This window comes from Rattus rattus, chromosome 6 (assembly GCF_011064425.1).
Source record: "Rattus rattus isolate New Zealand chromosome 6, Rrattus_CSIRO_v1, whole genome shotgun sequence".
NCBI classification, from domain to species: Eukaryota; Metazoa; Chordata; class Mammalia; order Rodentia; family Muridae; genus Rattus; species Rattus rattus.
The window spans coordinates 14,583,598-14,610,015 of NC_046159.1; the positions used below are offsets into that span (position 1 = coordinate 14,583,598).

At 45.6% G+C, this 26,418-nt stretch overlaps 1 protein-coding gene across 1 annotated transcript; it reads right to left on the reverse strand.

Moving 5' to 3' along the window:
- Positions 1-247: 247 nt before the first annotated feature.
- Crebl2 (cAMP responsive element binding protein like 2) lies at positions 248-23,977 on the reverse strand. The gene is made up of 5 exons (XM_032905538.1): positions 23,714-23,977; positions 7,286-7,483; positions 5,187-5,331; positions 4,095-4,131; positions 248-1,290 (listed from the first exon to the last, which is right to left on the reverse strand). The coding sequence occupies exons 1-4, from the start codon at positions 23,726-23,728 to the stop codon at positions 4,118-4,120; spliced, it is 372 nt and encodes a 123-aa protein (XP_032761429.1). The 5' UTR covers positions 23,729-23,977; the 3' UTR covers positions 248-1,290; positions 4,095-4,117.
- Positions 23,978-26,418: the final 2,441 nt, after the last annotated feature.

The following is a 26,418-nucleotide window of genomic DNA, read 5'->3' on the forward strand; positions in this document are numbered from 1 at the left end:
GAGAACACATCTGACTGAACTAGTGAGAGAAGCGAGTGAAGTAGAAGCTCCTTGTCTCTGAACCTATCCTACTATGACTCTGCCCTCCACACCACTCCATGTCATGTAAAGGCAGCTGTGATGGGAACCATACAGAGCCACATGCCACTCTACACACCCACCGGGCCCCAGGCTGCAGTGCAGGGCGCAGCTCAGGATGCCCCACCGCAGGGGGGCGCAGGCTAAAGCAGGTGCAAACACACAGTGGGTGCACAGGCTAAAGCAGGTGCAAACACACAGTGGGCTTCTCTCTGGCTCAGAACACATTCATAAGGACACTCACGTCAGGGAAGAACTGAGTATTCTGTCAACAGCAACCGCCATGACGTCACCAGCAGGGTGACCTGTGCTCCACACGGAAAGGCAGATACTCAGTCTCAGCAGCTACGTTCATTCTGTATTCTTCAGGGGAATCCCACGCCTCAGCAGAGTGCACAAGCAAATGTGTGTGCATGGAGACACACAGCAGGACCATGTCACACACATACTGCAGGTTAAGGTACTGAATGCCACTGAAAGGCTACTTTTCACTTAAAAATAAAATGTGGCTAATTATTCTCCAAGCATGGATTTGGCCCTAGCCAGCTTTCATAAATACGGTCAGAGGAAACAGCAACAAGAGGCTGTCGGGGGCTTCCCTGTTGGGTTGGTTTTGTTACGCACACCCTTTAAACCAGGCATATCGCTATGGGCTACAAAAGCGGAGGTGTACATATCTGTCACTCATACAGCTTACACTGGAATGGCTCACAGGCACCCACGCATCACTCAGGTAAACACAAAGGAGTTGGTATTGGGTCCATAAAGGCCGAGAACCACAGGGACAAACAGCCGATCTGGTGTCTTTGTGTAGGGTGACTAAAAACATGAAAAGAAAAGACAACTAAACAACACACACACAGCTATCAATTACACAGGACATAGGAATTAACCATGAAAGCCACAGGGCTAAGGTGCAAACGTGCGCTTCTATCCACTGCCTCCACTCCCACGATCTCGGGCATCATGACTTGTTACCCGGCGTGGAGAGCAACACCGAGCAGGTCTGAAGGTTGGCAAACCTAAGTGTTGCACAAGGACCTTCGTGACATATTGTCACACATTTTGGTAGAAACTTTGGGTTTACAGAGATGCTTACTGAGCAGTAAGCGGAAAATAGAGCAAAGCAGCACAGTCCTGCCCGTTCGTCCTCCGTAGACATTATCCAACCATTGCCTTTGATCACTGACTGCATTTTATACCATCTTCACCCTGGACAGAAGCAAATGCAACAACATGAGAACGGTTCCAGTCAATGAAGTCTGCTTCATCAACTCGAAGACTCATGAGTTTATGTATTTGTTTGTTTCTTCATCCAAATCTATCTATCTATCTATCTATCTATCTATCTATCTATCTATCTATCTATCTATCATCTATTTGTGTGTGTGTGAGTGTGTGTGTGTGCGAGTGTGTGTGTGTTTATGTGTGTGCGTGTGTGTGTGCGTGTGTATGTGTGTGTGCGTGTGCATGCATGTGCATGCGTGTATGTGTGTATGTGTGTGCGTGCGTGTGTGTATGTATGTCTGTGTGTATGTGTGTGTGTGTGTGGATGTGTGTATGTGTGTGTATGTGTGTATGTGTATGTGTGTGTGTATGTGTGTGTGTATGTGTGTGTGTGTGTGTGTGTGTGTGTGTGTGTGCAGGCATTTGTGTGTCATGGCACACATGTAGAGGTCAGAAGGCAACCTCGAATCCAGTCTTTACTTTCCACCATGTTTAGATAAGGTCTCTCTGTTGTTTTTCAACTGTGTACACCAGAACCACCAGCCTATGAGCTTCCAGAGATTTCCTGTCTCCCCTCCCCATCTGGCCACAGACATGCTGGGATCACAGAGCACATACTCCTTTAGGATTCTGGTCCTCATGCTTCTGTAGAAAGCATTTTATTCACTGAACTATCTCACCAGCCCATCATAAATGGTTTCTAGTTTTTTGTTTGTTTTTTTTTAAAGATTTATTTATTTATTGTATATAAGTACACTGTAGCTGTCTTCAGACACACCAGAAGAGGGCATCAGATCCCATTACAGATGGCTGTGAGCCACCACGTGGTTGCTGGGATTTGAACTCAGGACCTCTGGAAGAGCAGTCAGTGCTCTTAACCACTGAGCCATCTCTCCAGCCTCCGGTTTCTAGTTTTTTTTGACAGGGTTTGATGTATAGAGTTTCTCAAACACTCCTTGTACCAGAGGATGACCTTGAACCCCTGTCAGGTACTGCAATGTGTGTACTACCATACCTAGCTAAAATTCACGGTTTTTTCTTCATGTTAATATATACAGGAAGGTTTTGTGTTGTTATTGTTTGATTTGTTATGACCCAAGATCTTACTTCACCACAGGATGGCCCAGAACTACACAGCTACAATGGTTCTTCTGACAGAATCGAAAATCACCTGGGAGAAGGGCTTGTGGGGGATACTTTATCCCACTAACTGATGTGAAGACCCACTCTGGTGGCACCATTTCTGAGGCAAGGGACTGGACAAAGGGAATTGAGCAACAACGTTGTCCAGTCCTCACTCTGCTTCTTCCTGGGGATGTGATGTGACCAGCTGCCTCAGGCTCCTGACCTGTGACTTTCTCATCATAAGTTCTTCAAACTCAAGCTAAAATAAACTCCTTTCCAATCGCTTCTGTCCAGGTATTTTATCACAGTAACAGGAAAAGGTCAGATGGTAGCCCAGGCTGACCTCGAAATCAGGGCAACCTTTTTGTTTTAGCCTCCTGAGTACTCAGATGGCACATGTGAGTCACCATTTTCAGCTAGTGAGACTTTTAAAAGCTACAAATATATAGAAAAAAATAGTTAACTTGGTTATTTTCACCAGATTAATTTAGATAAAGGTCCAGTATTATCTACTAAAAGTTATATATAAAAAAAACCAGTTCCTTTAATTTCATAACTTTTTTTGAGATAGGGTCTCACATAGCCCAGGCTGGCTTCAAACTCAGTTATTAGTTGAGGATGATCTTGAACTTCTGACCCTCTTGCCTCCACCCCAGTGGGTGCCCAGTGTAGCAACATTTATTTATAACTATTTCAAGTCTTCCCAGGTAACAAGGACAAAGAAGAAAATGCCTGACCTCTTCATCTTCAACCTCCTGTATGACAGATTATACACATGAACCTGGACATTCTAAAATCTTCAGTATCTTCACTCTTCAATGTGTGTAAGACATTAGCCTCTGCATCATATCCTAAAGGACACTGAGCCCACTGTGGGCCACGCCCCCAGAGGCTCCATGGCATTCGTGAGTGAAGTGGGTGGGTGAACAATGTGGTAGGTGAGTCTATAAAATAACGCCCACAAGAAGGAATGACGCTGTGATACACGTAGAATACGAAAAGGCGGGGCTGGAGAGATGGCTCAGGGGTTAAAGAGCATGAACTGCTCTTCCAGAGGTCCTGAGTTCAAATCCCAGCAACCACATGGTGGTTCACAACCATCTGTAATGAAATCTGATGCCCCCTTATGCTGTGTCTGAAGACAGTTACAGTGTACTCATATATAATAAATAAATAAATCTTTAAAAAAAGAATATGGGGGTTGGGGATTTAGCTCAGTGGTAGAGCACTTGCCTAGCAAGCACAAGGCCCTGGGTTCGGTCCCCAGCTCCGAAAAAAAGAAAAAAGAAAAAAAAAAAAAAGAATATGAAAAGATTAGGCCAGATTAAAGAAGTCAGATGCAGAAGATAAATGATTCCACTTTTACAAAATATCTACAAGGCATCAGTTCATTGGGACCGCAGGTCAATGGTTGTGAAGGACTGGTGGGGAAGGTCAGAGGATTGAAGGTTTAACAGTCCAGGGTCTCACAGGATGGATGGTCACATATTTGTAGTTAGAGAGGACAGTTGTGTGCTCTGGGAGTCTACCCAAGGGCTCTGCACTGTCATTTTAAAATGGCTGATTTTTTCAAGTTTTTCATTTTGTGTTAACATGAGTTTTACCTTAACAAATACCTTAACAAAAATAAAAACAGCCCTGGACTGGGGACATAGAGAACTTACCCAGCATGTCTGAAGCCACGGGTTCAATTCCCCACCACTGCAAAAGAAGAAAAAATATCCTCAGTTACAACTTACTGTAGTAAAAGCCTAGACTTGTGAAGACTAACCTCTGGGATACACTCTGAGGCACTAAGAGCTCACCCAGCCCTTCTGCTCTCTCTCCTCTCATTTCCCTAGTTTGGTTTTTATCCTGGATGGAATGCAAGGCCTAGAGCAGTGGTTCTCAACCTGTGGGTTTCAACCCTTTGACAGCCCTCCATCTCCAAAAATATTTACACTATGGCTGATCTTTTGGTTTGGCTTGCTTTGGGTTTTTTGTTTGTTTTGTTTTGTTTGGAGACAGAGTTTCTCTGTGTAGTCCTGGCTGTCCTGGCCTCACGCTATAGACCAGGCTGGCCTAGAACCCAGAGATCCAACTGCCTCTGCCTCCCAAATGCTGAGAATAAAGGATGTGCCACCACCGCCCAGTTTATAGTTCCTAACAGTAGCAAAATTACAGTTATGAAGTAGGAACAAAAATAATTTTATGGCTGGAGGGGGTCACCACAACACGAGGAAGTGTATTATAAGGTCACAGTATTAGGAAGTTTGGGAACCACTGGCCTAGAATATTAACCTTGAACACACACACAGCCTATTGCTAGGTGACAGTCACTAAGAACACGGTTCTTCAGCATTACTGTTGGAGTAAGTGTGTAAGCTAAGTGTTAAATCCCTGTAAACTATGAGGAGAAACAAGTACAAGAGAGTAGCTTTAACAACACCCTGAGGGTCACTTCTAATTATGGACGGCCTACCATACCATTCATCAGCTGCCTGGATTATTCAGTCTTTTGACACAGCGTCTTTCTACAGCGTCCAGGCTGCTCTCCAGCTTGGTGTTTCCCTACTGATGGCAACGCAGGTGTACACGCCACACCCAGCCTTCAGCTGGCTTTCAGTTCAGGGTTTAGGATCCTCTGGCAAACATTTGTTGATTGGCATTTTACAAACGACATTAGTACTTTATTTTAAGCCACACTGCTTAGTGGTCAGCACACATTCTCCCTGGGACGCTCGCTTAACAGGAATGCTGCCATAGACAGTACTCACACGAATTGGTGTTAGCGTCTGTCTTTCCAGCTTTGGGATGCCTGCTTGAGTTCTGCTGAGACTTGTTCTGCTCCTCGCCAGTGAGTAGGGCCCTTATTTCAGAAGGGATTTTCCCTTGGTCCATTGCCATGCACCACTGCTTGTACTGAAATATTTAATACACTTAAGTAAAACGCTCAGTCAGAGTTCAGGCAGCACACTGGGAAATCCTAGACACAAGCGCTCTCCTGCGGGCTTGTCTGTAGCTCACTGCTGTAGCACTTGCTTCTGCTGCACTAGCTGGGCTGGCTGGCCCGTGAGTCTGGAGACTGCTGCTCCTGCCCTCTATCTTGCCAAGCAGCACTGGGATTACAGATGTGCCCTGCCATGCCCAGCTATGTGGTCCCGAGGTCTGACCTCCAGGTTCTCTGCTCACCTAGTCATCTCCTCAGCCCTGCAGGGTTTTGTTTTATTTTTGGATACAGTCTCATAGAATCCAGAGGATGGCCTTGAACTTCTGATCCTCCTGCCTCCACACCACCCCCCCAAATGCAGGGATTCTAGGCAAGCACTGCCGTGGCGATTTATTACTTTCTGAAGAGCCAGCTTTGCAACAGTCATGGCAGTACCACCTCTCTCGCACATGTCACCTCATCCCTAAGGGCGCAGTGAGAGGGTTTTAATTGTTTCACCTACTGGCATTTCTACAATCCCTATGAACTCTGAATGGAACATGCAGAGTAAGCTCAGGGAGACACAGAAGGCGGCCTCCGTGCAGAGCTGTGACTGTCATGCAGCTTTCTCCACTTAGCAATGCCCTGTGAGCCTCTTTCTGTATCGGCAGATCCGGATGTGCACTGTGGTTTGGGGGCCAGGCCTTAATAACCCAGGTACCAGTGATCTTGCTCTGCCTTCTAAGCGCTTACCCAAACTTGGCTGCACCGTGACTCCCCACCCTGGTCACACATGGTTTCATATATGAATACAGCATGACTTATGTCTAAACAATCTGCTATCGCACCTTTTTCTTTACTTGGGGGTGGGTTAAGATGGGGTCTCACACATCCTAGATTGGCCTCCAACTCACTGTGTGGCTGAAAGGACCCTGAACTCCTCCTCTTCCTGCCTCCGTCCCCTGCGTGCTGGACACAGGCTGTGTCATCACCTGTTCATGCAGTGCTCACATCAAATTCAGGGCCTCATGCATGCTAGAGGCACCACCCACTGAGCTACCCCCCATCCTCCGTAACTTCTCCTTACACTGACTACAGGGTCATGGGCATGCATGTGGGGGTCAGAGGAGAACCTGCAAGCACTGGTTCTCTCTAGTCACTGGTGGGTTTGGGGGATGGAAAGAAAGTCACCAGCCTTGCTGGCAGGCACCCTGATCTGCTGAGCCACTCTGTCCGCCCTCTGTACATCTTCCTTTTTCCTTTTCTTTTAAAAATGGGATTTTTGGGGGTTTTTTGGTTTGTTTTTGGTTTTTGCTTGTTCAACTTGGGAGAACTACAGCTCTTTTTTTTTTTTTTTTTTTTTTTTTTTTGGAGCTGGGGACGTGCACAGCTCTTTTTTTAAAGCTTTATTTTAAAGGTTTATGTAATGTATGAGTGCTGTGTCTACATGTATGCCTGCACGCCAGAAGAAGGCATGGGATCCCATCGTAGATGGTCATGAGCCACCATGTGGTCGCTGGGAATTGAACTCAGGACCTCTGGAAGAGCAGTCAGTGCTCTTAACCACTGAGCCATCTCTCCCGTCATCATTATTTTTTCTATCAAATTCCTTAATGTTCCCACTCTATTAAAATGTGTATTTGGACCCACCCAGTGGTGGTGGTTCACGCCTTTAATCCTAGCACTCAGGAGGCAGAGGCAGGAGGATTCGAGGCCAGCCTGGTCTACAGAGTGAATTCTAGGACAGCCAGGGCTACACAGAGAGGCTCTGACTCAAAAGCCCAAAAGAACAAAAAACAAATACAAAGCCTGCAATGTGGTAACGAGGTGCCCACTCCTTCCAGTGTGCCGATTGGATGGTAAGGACTTGTGTGGCTCCTGGTGTGCTGTACCCCTCATGGTCCCCAAGTTAGGATGGATGTTTCTCCTGTTGGTGAAAGGCTTTACCATTTCCAGTTCCTCTCGGAGTGCACATATAGCTCTTTCCCGACTGGACACCAACTCCTCCAAGTACTGGTATCTCAGCTTTTTCCTGGCCCGGCACTCTCTTGCACTCTGCCGGCTTCGCTCGAGTTTTGCTTTCAAGTCAATTTTGGCTGGCTTCCGCCCTCGCTTTCCAGGCTTCTTCACTTTACCTCCGACCACCTTCGGCGAGAGAGAGGAAACAACGTTTTTCTTTTAATTTTCTTTACGGAAAAACAACCATGGTTGCCTATTGGCAAAGAGAATGTTTATGAACAAGGAAGCAAAGCCTGCCACGAAAGCGTAACCCTGCCTCACACCCTTCTGAGCCATTTTCCATACTTTTAATACCATGACGGTGAGATTAGGTAGACAAGCTTTTATCAATTCTTCAATAATAGTAACAATAAAGTTTAAATAGTTTATACTCCATATGAATATGGATCGGTTTTTTTTTTTTTTTTGGTTCTTTTTTTGGAGCTGGGGACTGAACCCAGGGCCTTGCGCTTCCTAGGCAAGCGCTCTACCACTGAGCTAAATCCCCAACCCATGGATCGTTTTTAAAATTATGTTTTACATACTATGTGTGTAGGTTTGTACATGTGAGAGCAGTTACCTATGGAGACCTGAGGAGGGCGCTGGATCCCCTGCAGGGTGAGTCATGTGCTACTGGGAACTTTCTGAAGCAATGCTGGGATCTGAACTCATTTCCTGTGCAAGAGCAGTACCTGCCCCTAACCACTGAGCCATCTCGGTAGCCTCTATAAGTAATGTTTACTGCCTTGAAAACTGTATTAAAATTAAGTAAAATCATTTAAAATCCTGGGCTGGAGAGATGGGTCAGAGGTTAAGAGCATTTGTTGCTCTTGTAGAGGTTCAAGACGGCTGCTTACAAACATCTGTAACTCCAACTCCCGGGCTCTCATGCTCTCTGCTGGCCACTAAGTATGCATGTGGTGCAGACATACATGCCCTTATCACAGAAAATAACAAAACAAAGATTTTAATTAAAAAAGGTACAGTTTATGGTGATCTTTAGAAAAGATCTTATCTTCTGTGTATGGGCGTTTAGCCTGCACCGTTTGTGAAGGACATGGGTGTCTGGGGTCTGCAGAGGTCAGAAGAGAGCGTTGACCCCCTTGGGCACACAGCTGTGAGCTGCCATGTGGGCACGAGGATCAAACCTGAGTCATCTCTAAGAACAAGTGCTCTTAACCCCTGAGCCAACTCTCCAGCCCCAGTTCATCATGATTCAAATAAGAAAGTAACAACTGAGGACCTCTTTGTTGGCTTGGGAATTAATCTCATGTATATTTTCAAGGTTTTTCTTGTTTTGTTTTGAAGGATGGCTACTGGGAGTTTATTCATTGCTTGATGCAAGGGGTCAGGAAAGGTCAGTGGTGCGAGAGAAGGGGGCTCTCTGCAGCTCCTGCTGGTGCCTGCTGCTCATAGTAGCTGCCAGTTTACTGGTGAGTGGAGCTCTGGCCTAGCACCTCAGAAGCCTCTGCTTCTGCTGCCAGCTCAGGACAGCATCCTGGTGTTGGCCCGACCAGAATGGATGACTCGCTGCTTCTTCAGAGACCAAGATCGAGGCCATGGCCGATCAGGCTTCTGGAAGCCTGGAGGGGATTCTGCTGAGTACTCAGGAAACTCCAACATGGTGGCCATGGATGAGAGGATGGACTTCCCGAAAAAGCACACCAGTGGCTGGGGTCAGCTTTATGGAGACTCCAGTGGGAGGGCATGATTTCCCCTGGGTACTAAGCACTTCCATAGGAGTTTACTGGTCGTGGGGTTCTAGGAGGCAGCTGCTGGAAGGGATGGATGCCATGCTGTTGACAACACCTGAGCAGGGCCCTTCCTCACTGGCCTAGGCACAAGGTCAAGGTCATGGGTGGCAAGTCCTGGGGCCCTAGGCTATGGAACCCCTTTACAAGAATAAGCTTCATGCATGTGTACTTATTCCTTTTTTATTTTCAAGATTTTAAAGTTTACAATTAGACAAAATATATAATGCCTACATTAAATCGTATGTAGATATATTATTGTTTCTAAGCAACTTAGCTATAAGCTCCGTCTACAAATGTACTGAGCCCAAAGGAAGACAGAAGGTGTCCCTGAAGTTTTCAGTCACTCCGTGCAGCCTCTAGAAGCCGGGAATTACTGCCCCCAAGCAGCTCAGGTTCCTACCTGCCCCAGTGGGGCTGCAGACAAGCTCTCCAGATCTGATATTCACATACTGCTTAGGCACAGTTATCAGGAGACTGGCGGAGAAGCGCAAATCTCCTCACGGGTCAGTCTGAAACCACGTCACCTCGTCACCTCGGAGGCACACTTACCCCGGCAATGCCTTCACACCTGGTGCTTGGGGAAGTCCTGTCGGAGCCAGTTTTTATAAACCCTAACACTGCCATACCACCTCAGAGCTCTTTATATGTTCCCACAATTTGACTGCCCATCTCTTTATTTAATAAAATGGAATGATACCCCATTTTCTCTGAAAACCACCCTCAGAGCAAGGCTGCATCTGTAGTGACAGAGTGGGGGCTCAGTGGAGAGCCCTGTCTTATCTGAAGTCCTGAGTTCAAGCTCACTTCCACCCACACAATCACTCTCAAGAGTGCACATTTGCACCCTCAGGGTACCGAGTACTTTTCAGGTGATTCTAAGAGGTGTAAAATAAGACACCAGCAGTCGATCAGTGCGATAAATGTGAACGCACAGGGCGGCAAAGCTAAAGGACAGTGCTCATTTGTTTACGACTGTTATTAGTATCACACACAGACAATGCCAAGGAGACTATAAAAACTGGGCCACTATGTATAATGGTTAGATTTTATAAAAACTAAGGCCAATGTTGTGGCACACGCCTTTAAATCCCAGTACACTCTAGGAAGAGTTAGGTGGACCTCTGTGAATTCCAGGCCAGCCAGGGTTAGTTATATGGTGAGACCTTGACTCAAAATAAACCTAAACCAAACGGAGAACAAAAAAGCAGGCAAACAAACAAAAAAAATCCTTATTTATTCATTTACTTATTGGTTCTGAAGTTCCAATCCAGAGCCTCAGCCCTAAAACAAAACAAACACCCTCCAAACTTTAAAAACAAACAGGACACTTTTATACCCTTATCGAATTCCACTTCTATCATGATAACTAACTAGGGCCTCTAGCACCTTACAGGATAGCTTAGAAAGGAGTCAGACTGACTACTCCAGAGCTGTGGGGAAAACAGTACCATATCCACTTGGTACCACATTAGGAGCTCGCTGTGGACTTGATGGCTCAGTAGCTCAGAGCACTGGCTATTCTTCTAAAGGACGAGGGTTTGATTCCCAGCACACCCATGGTGACTTATAACCATCTGTAGCTCTAGCCCCTCAGAATCCAATGCCCTCTATGGCTGCACTGGTGGGTACTGCATGCATTGATGCAATACATATATGTAAAAGCCAATTATCTAAAAAGCCAGACACTTTAATATTTTCCCTGGTAAGTTTTAACTTTTCAAAAGCTGGTCTGTGAAAGCTTTTAGGTCTGTACCATCCTGTTTATATTCCAGTATAACCACACATTCCTCAGAAGATTTCTAGGGCCAAACATTTGTTAGACATTGCAGAATGGCCTCAGTGACCTCAGCATCATGAAATTTTAGATGATCCTTATATTTAATAGACTACCCAAGTTTAAAACAATAGTTTGAAACCATTCTGCATTAAATCTGTGATTGCTACAGTTTTTTAGAAAGTATTATACAGGCCAGGGGCAAAGCACAGAGGAAGAGCACTTGTCTGGCGTGAACGTGCAATATATAGTGTCAGGAATGGTGGGGCGTGCTGTGCTCAATTCAGGAGCCTGAGGCAAGGGCACTGCTTTGAGTTCAAGATCAACTGCAGCTACATAGAATGTGACCCTGTGTCAAACACACACACACACACACACACACACACACACACACACAGAGAGAGAGAGAGAGAGAGAGAGAGAGAGAGAGAGAGAGAGAACATGTCTGTAAGCTTAGCCCCCAGGAAACTAAGCAAGAAGCTCAGGAATTTGAAGGCAACCTGGGCTTTCTTCATAGTGAGACCTTATCTCTAAGGGGGGAGGGAGGGAGGGAGGGAGGGAGGAGGGTGCCTGGTGAGACAGCACAGAGTAAAGGTGCTTGTTGCATAAACTTGACGACCTGAATTCAATTCCTGGAGTGTATGGTGGGACGGAAGGAGAAAAGGCTGACTTCAGAGCTCCGTATGCATGTCCTGTAAAGAAGTGTGCTCTCCTGGTCTCTCTTCTTTCAGACATAACACAATGACAAGTCTTACAAAGAAAGAAAAGGTAATCCATGTGCAGGGCAGGGAATCAGCACTCACACAGTGCTGTGTCCATCGCCTACATCCTGATGCTCTAGGAAATTCAGGGATGGCTGCCTTTGAGAAGCCAGCAGGATAACAGAGTGTACAGCAGTCTTGGAATTCTGAATTAAATCCAGCACAACCATTACAAAAAATCTTAAGTATCTATTTAGCTTTCATAGCAAAATATGTAATTATTGGATTTCATCTATTTTGCCTTTTGTGTGTATAAGTATTTTGCTTGCATGTATGTCTGCACAGCATTTGTGTCCCCAATGGTTAAAGATTAGAAAGAGTGTTGGGTCCTTTTGGAACTCAAGTTAAAGGCAATTGTGAGTGCTGAGAATGAAACCTGGGTGGTTTGAAAGAGCAGCCAGTGCTCTTAACTGCTGAGTCACCTTTCCAACTTCAGGGATTCCTTTCTTAGAGTTGGAAGACATAGTAAATCAATCGGGAGTTCTGCCCTTTATGTTATCAAAACAATCAGGTCAATGCCATATAGCCACTACTGCTCCAGTTTAACTGTGTCTGCACAGGCCCAAGTGTCTGCTCTATGTAGCAGCCATAGACATGTAACTAAGGACCTCGGTGTCCTACAGAGGTGTTAGTATCAGAGGATTGTTGTACATGACCTCAAGCTTTATAATACATTACAGATGTTTGCAAAATCAAAGTATTATACAAATATAGGTTAGTATATCAGCTGCTTTAACATCTGAACGCTATGCATGTCACTAACCATTCATGTATTTGGGCAGGGGCAGGAGAGATGTTAAGGGCAGGCACTGGCCTTTCACAGGACCTGAGTTTGGTTTCCAGCACCCACTTCAGACAGCTCACAATCATGAGTAACTCCAGCTCTAGGGAGTTACTGCTTCTGTGGAAACGTATACACACATGTGTACCCTGCACACACATATACCACCGTGCACCCCCAACAACGCACTCACCCCCCCACACACATAATTTTAAAAAAGGATTAACATTGACTAAGTTTCTTTCTCTTTCTGCCTAGTCACGACAACTATATAAATCAGACTCAAATTTGACGTGACTGTCCTTCCTGCTGGGATTTATGATCCGTGTCTGTTAGCTATGGTTATATCTTCTCCTTTAGCTGGATGGTGGTGTCACACACCTTTAACCCCAGCACTAGGGAGGCAGAGAGAGGCAGGTGGAGCTCTGAGTTCAAGGCCAACTTGGTCTATGGAGTAAGTTCTAAGACAGGACTACACAGAGAAACCAAAAAACCCACACCCCTCCAAAATCATGCTAAGTACTTATTGTCCTAGGTATTTACTTTCTAAAAGTTAGGACATTTAATTTTAGCTTGACTTAAGAGAGAAAAAAGCTTTTTTTTTTTTTTTTTTCCTTTTTTGAGAAAGGGTTTCTCTGCTTAACCAACCCTGTCTGGGAACTTAACCTATACAGGCTGACCTTTTAACTCACAGAGATCCTCCTAGCTCTGCCTCACAAGTGCTGGGATTAAAGGATTGTGCCACCAGCGTCTGGCAAAATATTTCCAAATAACCAAAGAAGCCTAAGAAATTAGAAAACTATTTTGAGAAACAGATTATATTATGATTATAAAAATTAAAAAACCTTTAAGATAAATGAAAACTGAAGTAGCAAATCTTCTGTGGTATAACAGACTGCTGCTCAGAGGATATTCCTCACAGAAACATGAAAAGAAAGCTTTAAAATCAATAACCCAACTTCCCATTTTCAGAAGCCAGAAAAGGAGCAGAAAAGAGGAGCCAAAGCAGAAAAGAAATTGCAACGCGCATGAAAAGGGAGCTCTTAGCACGGCAGCAAAGCAGGTTCAAGAACCAAACGTATTCACAGACCTGTAACAAGCAGTCTGCATGTGTTATAAAAGCATCTCATTGGAGAAAAGCCAGCTTCTGGAGACGTCAGCAGTAAATTACACCACATTTAAGGACAACCATTTAGACTGGGCACAGTGGCCCCTGTCTATAACCCAACACGCGGGGTGTCACTCAAGGCCAGAGTTAAGGCCAGTCAGGGTTATATGAGATTGCCTCAAAAACCAAAATGGAGTAATTAACACTAACCCTTCACAAACTCTCTCAAGAAACCTAAGAGGAAGGAACATTTCTCAATTCCAATGAGGCTAACACTAAAAGGAGCCAGGGATGTAATTCTAGAACACAGGAAGCAGAGGCAGGAGGATCACATGTTCGAGGGCAGGCTGGGTTACATAGTAAGACTCTGTCTGAAAAACAGGAAAAATAGGCTGAGAATGTGGCTCAGCGGGTAGAGTGCTTACCTAGCTGAAGCCTGGATTCGACTCCCAGCTTAACATCAACTGGACATGCTAACACATGTTTGCAATCCCAACATTTGGGAAGACTAGGCAGGAGGATTAGAAGTTCATGGTCATCCTTATCTACATATTGAGTATGAGGTCAGCTTGGGCTCACCTGACAGGAAAACACTGGCTCCTGCTGGCTTTTAGCTTGACTGAGAAAATAAAAGCTCCAGGCTCAGAGAGAAATCTCCTGAGTCAGAGAGTGAACCTGCCTCAAAGAACTAGATGGAGAGTGACAGAAGAGGATGGTTACTTGCACGGCTACACACACATGTACACACATGTACACTGACACAAACACAAATAAGTCCCCAACACAAACAATAACAAAACAAAATGAATGAATAAAATCCATGATTAAATTCAAGAACATATAAAAAGGACTCTGCCCTATGACCAAGAGGGAGTTATCCTTGGAATAAAGATCACTTTAATTTCTGGAGATCTTTTATAAAACATCATATCAACAGGAGAGGGGACACACACACACACACACACACACACACACACACACACACAGAGAGAGAGAGAGAGAGAGAGAGAGAGAGAGAACACACAAGGATATAGGATAGGATATCCTGGGCTACATGAGATACAATGTCAAATAAACAACCCCATCCCCACCCAAATCCTACATTTATATACTCAAGTTTTTTTTTTCAAGATTCAATTTTCATTTTAATTATAGGCTTATCCACTTCCTTTACATAAAGCTTAAACACAGCCTTATTCAAAATGCTAAAAAGTTACAAGTTTTTTTTTTTAATGGTGTAGACTATACAGTAAGAGCACACACAGCATCTCTCCAGACAGATGTCTCAACTGCTGCCTTAGAAGCCTGCTCAGGGGAGGGACCCTTCCCAACCAAGTGTGTGGTTAGAGAAGTGATGGAACCGAGCTGAGCAGAACCTAAGTGACAGACAGATAGGAGGAGGGGCTTCAATAACCCTGCCTACCACCAGCCCCTGTGATGATGGTGCCAAAACACAGGGCATCTGAGCCTAGAACATCCTCTTCATCCATGGGGGTGATCTGTACCACACAGGAGGCAGTGACAGCTTTCTCCTCTAGGGGTGAATTGCCAAGGAGTGGCCAAGGCCAAGGGGACAGACAGCAGTAGCAGTGGTCCCCTGGCCATCAGTCTGGCCTCCGTCTGTGTTTCAGCATCTCCTCAGCCTCACCTGGATTCTCAACTTCTACATGTGCAGCCTTTCTATAGGCATGCCAATCATTTGATTTTCCCAGAGGTGGACTAATCTCCTTGGTGTGATGGTCACACTCATGTTGAGCCTCCCAGTGTGCACGTTTGTGGGTTTAGCCTTGTCCTCTTTCAGGTGGCTTAGATTCAGAGCAGGAGTGCCTGACGTGTGTGCAGGCACCAAGGAGGTCCCAGGAGCCAGAGTACCTGTGGGTCATGCTGGAGCTTCCTGAGCTGATGCTGGACTGGACGGAGACCTGGTGCTGCCGCTCGTACCTGAAGCACTGCGCCTCTTTAGGCTTGTCCCTGCCAGTCCTCCTGCCTCTGTGCCTGCCGCCCTCCACCTCTATAGCACCATCACTGGAGCAGTCCTTTGGGTTGGTGGGAGCCCTAAAGCTGGGTTTTTCGTTTCCTTTGATTCCTCAAAAGCTCTTATTTTTATCTTGATGAATTCATTCTCTCCTTCTGAAGTGTTCAGTGCAGCCATGCGGCCTCACTTATCTACTTCTAACTCAAGTCTCGAAGAGATCCCCAATCGGCTGCAATTAGGCCAGAGAAGCATCAACCAGCAGCTGCCGCCGCCTCGTGCTCCTCTCAGACACTGGTGCACAGCTCAATTTTTTTTTAACGCTAGGCTTTTATGTGATAAAACTATACAGCAAAAAATACAGGGGGAACTTTTTCAATCTGATAAAGATCATCTATAAAACACCCACAGCTAACATCACAGTTGATGAGGAAAGACAATGCTTTCTGACAAAGATTAGAAGCAAGACAAGGATCGTGTCTTCTCTCACCATTCTTAGTCAACAGGAAGAAAAAGAAATCGAAGGCAGTACAGATAGAGAATGAAAACGCCAATTGTCCATGTGTAGATAACATGATCTTGTATGTTGAAAATCCAAAAGAATCCACAGAAAAACTATCCGAGCAAATGAATAAGTACAGCAAGGCTGTAGAACACAGGATCTACACACAGAGCCATTGTGTTTCTATGCTGTTCACTATCGAGGAAAATCAGAAAATGAAAACAAGAAAGCAATTCTAGGGTTGAAGACAGAGCACAGTGGCTATGATATGAGCACCGTGGCTCTTCCAGAGGACCCAGGCTTGATTCCTGTAACGCATATGGAGGCTCCTAACAGGTGAGGCACTCTAGTTCCAAGGAATCCAACATCCTCTTCTGGTCTCATGAGCAGCCAAAAAGATTAATCACTGAACTTCATTAACGACATTATCAGGTAAGAAGACAATGCACATTAGAGTTGAAAATATTCATGTTGCATACAGGACTTGTACCCAGCACAATGAAGAGCTCTCCAGTCAGTAATGAGAAGACAACCGGATTCCAAGGGTGGCAAAGGTATTCATAGCATCATGCAATAGGATGGGACACTGGTTAGCACTGGGGAGCTAATGCTGAACTGAGTTCACACTAGTCCTCGTCTGTTTTGACGAAAGCGCATCACGACTGCCTGGTGACACACTGTCACACAGAGCAGTTTCCTCCCTCGAGACCCTCCGTGCTCCACTAAAGCTCTGGTACCGCTCATAGCGTCTCTGTTTCCAGTTTTCTCTTTGTTCAGATCGTCATACGGTACATAGTATGTACATAGTAGTACATACATCCTTTTCAAACTGACTTCTTTACTCAGTAATTCCCATTTACGGTTCCTGGAGCCTTTAACTCCATGGAACCTTCTGTAGCTTAGTATGTTTTTCTTTATACTGAATAACACTGCAATGGATGAATGCTTTAGCTTGTTCATAAGACAGAAATATAATAAAATTAGTGGTGACTGTCACATGACCCTTTGAACATACTAAAAAGCAAATCACATAGTTTATATGTGAAGTGAATATATGATGCATGAATTATCTTTCAATAAAGCTTTTATTAAAAGCAATGACAACATGGGGGCAGAGTACATGGCTCACCAGTCAGGGGCCTGAGTTCAATCCTTGGAACCCATGTGGGGGAAGGAGGGAACTTCCTACAATTTGTCGTTTGACCTTTCCTCTGTGTGTGTGACATGGCATGTGTGCACCCCTTCTACACAAACGTAAAGGAGCAGGAGAAAGGGAAGGATCGAGATGGTACATGGACGCTTAGGTAGTGTGCACATCTCAGGAGTTCAAGGTCATCCTTAGCTATACAGCTGGGAGGAAAACCCACATAGGCTGAGGACACGCCCAGCAGAGCACCTGGTTAGCGTGCACAAAGCCCTCATCCCTATACAAGATGGTGCCACAGAGAACCAGAAACATAAGAGAAAAGAGTGTTATGGTCAGGAGAATCCTGTGTCTAATCAGGAGATTTTAAAAGCCCAGAATTAGGATGCAGCCAATGGAGACAGAAGGAAAGCAGTGTGCACGCGAGACCTGGTGTGACGATGCGTTGGACAGCCCGGGCTTCAGTGAGCTGCTGCTAACTTCTGCAGCAAGCCGGCACGACTCTAGCTGTGTGGACTCTAGGAACTTACTGGGTTTCTCAAAATCAGGGCCCTCATCCTCTCCCACAGACTCTTAGGAGTCTTTAGGAAAAAGAGAATAAACTTGTTTTTCTTCTTGGTTAAGGCAGGACGTGCAGGAGAAAGCTTTGAGCGAGGAGCCCTCTGTGCTGTCTCATGATGATACATCCCTTCACATGAGCACCCTGTCCTCATTGTTTTCAACTAAGAGGGAAATCCATTCCTTAAGAAACAAAAGTCCCTTGTATTTCCACATTTTACGTTGGGTGTATCCCCATGCTAGAAGTCTCTGCTGCTTTGGCTGCTCCTGGGCTATCTCTTCTTCTGCTCAGCCCCCTCCCCTGGCTTTGGAACAACGTGCTCATCTTCAGTGAGGATCATCTCTATGTGGCAGGGCGGGGTTAGAGATGCATCCCAGATGCCTAGTTCAGTGGTAAGAGATCTACACCCTCCAGTTCAGCATTGCTCTCTGCACTTCTAACCTCGTGCAGTAAAAAAGCAGTGCTCTTCTCGGGCTCTGACCCCGTGTCCAGTCTTAGTGTTTGCCCTGGGCACAACTACCAGCTGTACCATTCATGCCAACATGCCACACACTGCTTCTTTAAAACGCCACCCTTCAGATACTTGGTAGCTTTTCAGATCCACAAATCTCTGATGGCCCGGGCAGTTACACAGGTGATCTTAAAGTGAACATGAAGACTTAAAACTTTAAAAAAATGTAAAATGATCCTCAATTTTAAAAGTGTTTTATTTAATTTTTATTCTTATGGATATTTTGCCTGCATCTAACTCTGTGTACCACACACGTGGCTGATGTCCTTGGAGGCCAGAAGAGGCACTGGATTCCCTGGAACTGGAGTTGCAGGTGGTTATGTCATCCTGTGGGTATTGGAAATTGAACTCAGGGGCTCTTTAACGAGTTTAGCCATCTCTCCAGCCCCTAGATCTGAGCCTCTTGGTTTCCATGCTTTTGTATGGTTTCTGGGTCAAGAAAACAGTGAACCATTTTCACAGGTGGCTTGCAGGAAGGGGCACAAATACATTTCTATACTCAATGTCCACTTTGACCAAATACTATAAAACACTATTTTGCCATCTTTTATACATTTATTTACATTTAAATGCTCTAGTGGTTTGGGGGTTCTTGTTTGAGATTGCCCAAGTTGGCCCAAATTCACTGTTCCTAGAATAGCCTTGAATTCACAACACTCCTGTACCTCAGCTTCTGAATTACATCTCTTGCTTATAATGCTCATTTTAAGGCAGCCCATTAAAGAGCCAGTTGTTAGACACCATTTTTACGAAGTGGGGCTGCAAGCAAAGAGCAGAGTGGCACACCACCTACGAGTTAATGGACAGCCATGTGCCCTTCCCCACCGTAAAGAGATGGCAGGAGAGTGTCTCTCTGGGGCTCTGAGGGACTTCCCTACTGTGTGGCTCAGGACTTTTTTAACCAGAGTTTCAGAAAGCAAAAGTGTAACCACATCTCCCTGCTGCTAACCTTTCTGCCAGTTTCTGCAGCCAGGATAAAGAAAATGCAGACAGGCATCTCAAAAACCCAGTGAATAATGCCCACATTCTCTTTTCCGCTGAGGTCTACCCCAGGTCACACAGCCATTCTGTTTGACCCTGGAGCTGTCGTACTTTACAGATAACACTGTGTGGACCTTAGCAATGCCTGACTCGGTTCCTCAGTTTATACGACTGTGTGTGCTTCTCTGCTATCTACTTCTTCCACAGTTGGACATGCTTAGCTTCTGCCCCATCACTGCTGAAACTGCTTTTGGTAGGTGTGGGATTTTTGTTTTGTTTTTGTTTTCTATTCAGAGACAGTTTCATGTGTTCCCAGGTCAGCCTCAAAATGACAATAACCTTGAACTTCTTTACTTTATTTGACAGAGGGTCTCACTACATAGCCATAACTGGTCTGAAACTTCCTACCTAGATCCACCTGCCTCTGCCTGAGATTGAAGGCTTGTGCCATGATGCATGGACTGCCTGGGTCGTGAGGTCGCAGTGTGCGCCATCATGCCTGACCATCACTGCATGGACTGCCAGCAGTCCTGAACATTGCCTGGGCTGTGAGGTCGCAGTGTGCGCCATCATGCCTGACCATCACTCTCATTTCTCCTCTCAGCTCTAGTAACTTTCCTAGTTGTCTGCCTCACCCACAGCAACCAAGGCTCCTTTAAACTAGCTACAAGGTCTTACTCATATCCATCTCTACCGCTTACCACAGCCACATATTAGGTAACAAGTACTTGATAAATTAATGAACAAACAAGGAAACGTTTCCCAAGTCCTTAAAAGTGAAACATCTTAAGTAAGACTTCACCTAGGTTTTTTTGCAGGGGGTGGGGGGAGAAAAGAGTGAAACAGGGTCTTACTTATGTGGCTAGCCTTGGCTTCCAGTTATAGCTGAGGATGGCCCTGATCTCCTGATATTCTTGCCCCTACCTCAAGTGCTAGGGTTTTGGGCACAGGCCACCGTGCCTGAGGCTGGTTTCCAAGTCATCTGTGGGATACCTAAGTTCATGGACACATTTCCTGTTTAGTTTGTGGACGGGGGAGTGGGCACATTAACATCTACGCTCAGGCTTGCTCAGACGTGCTGGCCCTTCCATTTTGGCATTATGGGAAGTGTTTGCAGAGGAGGCGGTGGCTAGGAACAGGAGCAGATTGCTGGCTTATGTGAGACTCCTAGGAGGGTGGCTCCAGTGTGACAGAGGATGGCTAAGGGGCAATGGGGAGAATATCAGGGTCTGGATGTCAGGGTTTTGTTTTGAAGGTAAATCGCTTTACCAGCACCTGTTCAGTACTACTATAAGGACGGTGACCCTTGATGGGTATGGAAGAGGCGAGCAGAGAGTGAGAAACCTCACGTCTACAGAATAGTGTGTACCACAGAGTGGACAGAAAGAAGGGAACAGCCCATATTAGCATTGTGGCCAGTAGCTGACTAACTCCTTCAACGGAGGTGTTCTACACCGACAGGCTGGGCAAATACTCTGTAGAAGTCTTTAACCAGCTTTTAGACTAGCAAGAACACATCTGACTAGAACATTTCAACTTATTCATTCAATAAACATAAAAGTAAAAGTAGAAACAATAGCCTTCTGTGATTGAAAATAATGTATCTATTTTCCTTCAAGTGGCAGGTCAATGGAAGATCCGAAGGCGGCCTTGGAAAGTGACCTTTGTTAAATAATGCAGCAGGTAAGGACAAAAGTGAAGTTCAGTTTATATCCAATTATGCCCTCTTGTCCTGTCTAGTGTAACTGTAAACCTGGCTACAAATGTCACTTAGCAAGGACCAAAACAAGGATCTCAGACCCCATAGACGTCTTTGCTCAGTAAGACGATAAGGTCGCACTTGTGAGTGCTGTGTGTGAGACTCCGTACTAAACACTCTTAGGTGTGTCATCTCAAAGTCTGCCTGACCAAGCATCCAAGGAAGGGATTGGCCTCATTTAAAAGCCTAGGTAGAAGTTCAGAGAGCTTCAGCAACTTGGGAGTCTTTCCTTCTTTACTAATCTAATTAAAGATCTCAGAAATATCTAGGAAAGTCTGCTGCTTAGGCACTCTCCTAAGTCCTCTGTTCTAGGTGTTCAATCAAGCACCCAAATCCTATCATATGCCCTCTCTTTTCCCAGCCGCAACAGTCTGTCTGGGCTGGCTGGAGAACACACCTGCACTTCTTAGTTAACAAAGCCTGAGTACCTCTAGGCAATCTCAATGCCATTGTTTGAAATAGTCACTAGTACCTAGCATTTTAAGGTACACTACTGTGATGGTTTGTATAGGCTTGACCCAGGGAGTGACACTCTTTGGAGGTGTAGCCTTATTGCAGTAGGTGTGGCCTTGTGGGTGTGGGCTTTAATACCCTTGTCCTAGCTGCCTGGGAACTGGTCAGTATTCTGCTAGCCACCTTCAGATGAAGATGTAGAACTCTCAGTTCCTCCTGCACCATGACTACCTGGATGCTGCCATGTTCCTACCTTGATGGTATTGACTGAACCTCTAAACCAGTCCCAATTAAATATTGTTCTTATGAGAGTTGCCTTGGCCATGGTGTCTATTCACAGCAGTAAAACCCTAACTAAGAGAACTACTAAATAAAGTTTTATATTGCCCATAACCCCACTATCCCGTGCTAGTTTCAGAAATAACCTCTATGGAGTTGGGGATATAACTAGTTGGGAGAGTGCTTTTCTGGCATGTACAGAGCCCTACGCCCACATATAGCCAAGTACGGTAGCACAGGCCTGCCATCCCAGCCCTGGAGAGGTGGAGTGGGGAGGATCTGAAATTCAAGGTCATTCTTGGCTTCACTGAAAATTGGGAAGCCTACCTAGGCTACAAGAGACTCTTTCTGAAAACAAACACCCCTCAAGAACAAACCAACCAACCAACCAATCAAAAACTGTATATGATCTTTTGGTAAGTAAAGCATTTCAAAACCCGATGTACTTTTGTTTGGAACGACTAGAGACCTTAAGAAAGCTGTGAAATACACCATAGGTCTGGAAAGGGTATAACCGAAAATTATACATTATACAACGGCAAAAGCACATCAAAGTCTACAGGTGAGGAAGAAGACTGCTATACTCTTTCAGCATCCTTGAGATGCTGAGAAGACAATGGATACAGCTTGCAGACTTCATTTCAGGATCAACACGGAAAGATTAAGGTAGTAAAGACTGGAAAAACATTTCCTGGAAAACTCTCGGAACTCTCCCTTTCTATTTTGAAAATACCACTTCCTGTCAGGAAGAGTTTGCTATTTCACAAGCAGTTGGTTCTCCTAGGTGTGCCCAGGAGGCAGATGACAGTGCGGGGCTCTCTTTTCTACCTCTTCTCAGAGTCTGCCACATGAATACGTTATATATTAATACAGCATTAATACAGAATAAAACAACCAGCCAAGATAAACTGGATTTTCTTTCTCCCTACCTGTCTGAGGATATGTGAAACAAAAAAATTAAGAGCAACAAAATTTTATAAGATGGAAAAATGGGGACGGCACCTAAAGGAAAAAGCTCTTCCAAGGAATACAGCAGATTATGAAAAATTAAGACTTTGAAAAGCATGGGGAAGGAACAGCTTAATTTAAATATTGGCAAAATGTATGCCAAGCATGAAGTTCCTATTGGACATCCCAGCCCTTGGCAGGTGGAAGAGGCAGGGAGGCAGCTGAAGACCATCCTCTGCTACTGAGAGAGTTTGAGGCTAGCCTGGGTTCCACAAATAGAGACAAATTTAAAATGTTTGATTCCTGAAAATGAAAGGCCCAATCCCCAGACATCATAAGGCATTAATAAACTCCCTGACTACTCCTATCTTCATGAAATGTGAAGCTTAAGTAACATGAGAAGATGGAACCACAGATCTACGAATTAACTCATAATGAGCGCTATTTTATAGTCATAAATAAGTACGCTAGGGATGAAAGGGAGGAAAGGCTGGATACGGACACTGAGTTGAATTAAAAACGGAGAAAACTACTGTTTTTCTAAAAGAAGGTTTTTAGAGGTAGATTACAGGCCGTGGTCTGATAGCAACAGGAGCTAAGCACTTTTTCAACCAACCCCAGGAAAACAGCTCAGGGTTGGGGGAGTGAACTGACGAGATGAATGGGGCATTGAGTGAGCGAGGCTGAGGGAGGGAAAACCATCAAGGGTGATTATGCCTAATTCAGGACGCACGAATTAATCTCTCCCAAATGGAAAACGCAAGGAAGGGGGGGGAGACGGGGGAGGGGGGTGAAGCACAGTAGATTCTTCACTTATTTCGACCTCCAGGTCAGAGACAAGGGCTTGCACTCCTTGGACCCCCAAGCAAACACGGTTACCCGGGTGTGAAAATTTTGCAAGGGCCAGGGCCCTTGCTAGAAAACTGCAGCCTGATGCTCCCTAATATCCTGGCGGGGTGCCAGGGGACATGAGGCACACTGGTATCTATGGCAGGTGTTTCGTGAGTGCTCGCGTGGACTTCTGAACTGAGACTGGGCGGCGAGACTACGTGCGGCGACAAGCAGGCGGCGGCGGCCAACCCAGGACTTACCTTGCTGTCATCCATCTCCGCAGACAGGCCGGCCCGGCCCGACGCCCTCCCGGCCCTCCCCCTCCTCAGCGGGCCAGGCCCGGCCCCCGCTCCGGGGAAGAAGGGGATATGGCTCTGACTGCCTCCTCCTTCGCCTAACAGTTCGCTTCCCTGAAGCCACGGTCACGGGGACCCGGATCAGTTCAGGAATGGCAGAGCGGACCCTGGAGGCTGCCCCAGGCACCTCCCCGCTCGGCCACCGCCTCCTCCTCCCGCCCCATGACAGGCTCCGGGAGTGTTTACAGACGCTCTGGCAAGTGGCCCAACCCGAGGGGGGCGGGGCTCTGCAGGCCGATTGGCCCCTTCGGCCGCCATAGCACAGTGGCATTTTGGGAATTGTAGTTTTTCCTTGCATATTCTCTGCGCGACCGACTGGGAAGGGAACTACGACGTCCAGGTAGCCTCCGCTGCCTAGGCTGTTTTCCTGTGTGTGGCCTAGCAGCGCCCAGGAGGCGGGCCTGAATCAAGACGGAACTAGTTCCTACAACATTTAGTTTTAATAATGTTTTGGTTGCGGAGGGCGGGGACCTTGCAGAGAAGAGAGATTGTTAAAGGCTCAGCGGAGGCCGAGCTGAAGGTAGAGAACTGGAAGGCTAGGGCAAATGCTTTCCCTCCTCTCCCATGACGGCCCACAGTAAAGTGGGGCAGATGCTTTGGGAAACAATTGCGTAGTTCTTCAGAACATTAAATACAAGACTTAGTTACCATAGAACCACTTCTAGGTATACAGTCAAAAGAAACGCAGCCACACAACCACACAAAAACGTGTACATAAATGTTATCTCGTATCTCGCTGAATGTTGAAGACTCAGTACTCAAAAAGTGAAAACAGTGATGCCACACGCTTTTCATCCCAACACTCAGGAGGCAGAAGCAACCTGGTCTACAGAGCACATTCCAGGACAGTCAGGACGGTTATACAGAACGAACAAACATAAAAGAAAGGAGAAAGAAACAGGTACACTCTATTATATCAGTAAGCTTTGACTAAAATGTTAGGCGCCAGTCACCAAAGGCCGTATGTTGTTCGATCCAGCTTATAAGGAAGTATCCAGAATTGGCACAACTAAAAGGACTAGTCTGTTGTTGCTAAATGCCGGGACTAAGGAATGTCACGGAAGAAGAGGAATTTTGGTTTCTTGTTGCCTGAAAATGCTCTGAATTGATTTTGGTGACGGCTACACCATCCTGTGAATAGGCCAAACAAAAACAAAAAACAAAAGACCTACTTAACATTTATTTGGGTCAAGTTATGAAGAGATCTCTAAAGTGTCTCTTGACTCAATAAGCCGGTTTGTTAACTGTTATTGTGAGCCACTCTTGGGCTGTGAGAACTGGCCAAAGATTGCGATTTTATCTATTACTTCTGGAAAGCCTTGAGCTCATTCTTTACAAACGCATTTACAGTACCCTTTCCGAAATTCAACTGAGGAGGTGGTGTGGGAATCAGTAGTAAACATACAGGATATATAGTTACATTTGTATTTAAGCTGTGTGTGTGTGTCCTCTTCTATCTTGATGCACATCGTTGACTCAGGGTCACAGGGCCAGCCACCTATCTCTGCTTCCTTGGCCCTTGCAGGTGGGGCGGGCGCAGCTTTTGACATGGATCCTGGGGAATCTGAACTCAGGAGCTCTTATTTTTGCAGCCATCTCTGCAGCACTCCTTTTTTTGAGATTAGAGTTAATATTTTAAACAGGCCGGTCTCACACTTGAGGCATTCCCCCTGCCTCTACCTCCCCAATGCTGTGTAATCAGTACATTCCATCATGTCTGGCATAATAAGCCATACTCTTTTGTTTTAGGATTTAAACATTTTATTTTATGTGTATGGATGTTTTGCATGCATTTCTGTGCACCAAGTGCCCGCAGTACCCATGGAGGTCAGAAGAGGGTGCCAGATTTCTTGGAACTGGAGTTACTGATCCACTATGTGGGGCTTAGGAATTGAACCCAGAGTCTTCTGAAAGAGCAGCCAGTGCTCTTAACCAGTGTGACATCTCTCCAGTCCCCCATAAAATGTACTTTTATTATTTTTTTTTAAGATTATTTGATTTTTTTTAGTAAAAAGTGGGCAGTCTCTCACCTGCCAACTCTACACTAAGGTTAAAATGGGAAGGTTGAATGATCTTCATCAGAGCTGTCTGATGACTTAGGAGAACTAAAGCAGATCCACCCCCCCCACCCCCAACCCCCCATGGTGGTGCCTCATATTCAGATCCTAAGATTAGAAACAGGTCTGGCAGGCTGGCCCTCCTGTGGTCAGGCCCAGCTAGGTCATTGCAGCTGGCATTCCTAGAGATGAAAGGGACACCTAGTACTGTCCTTTTCAATGGTTAGGGAAGCAAAAGCCTGCGTGGGGAACAGAGAAATGGCTCAGTGGGTAAAGGTACTTTGTTGCCAAGCCTGAGCTTGATCCCTGGGACCTACAAGATGGAAGGGTAGAACTGACGTCTGGGAATTATCCTCTGACATACACACACTCTCTTTCTTTCTCTCTCCCTCTCTCTCTCTCTCCCCCTCCCCTTCTCCCTCTCCCTCTATCACTCACACTCACCTTGTGTAGGGTGGTTTCCACCTCAAAGCATACCCTTCTGCTAAAGAAACTGATTTTGCCACAACCCCTCAAAACAAACAAACAAACAAGCAAAACAAACAAACAAAC

Excerpts from the sequence above, each read along its gene's own strand:
- Crebl2 (XM_032905538.1), bottom strand. Across the intron at positions 5,332-7,285 it reads TCCGAGAGGAACTGGAAATG|TACAAGCAGTGGTGCATGGC; the intron begins GTAAAGCCTTTC and ends TAAATATTTCAG.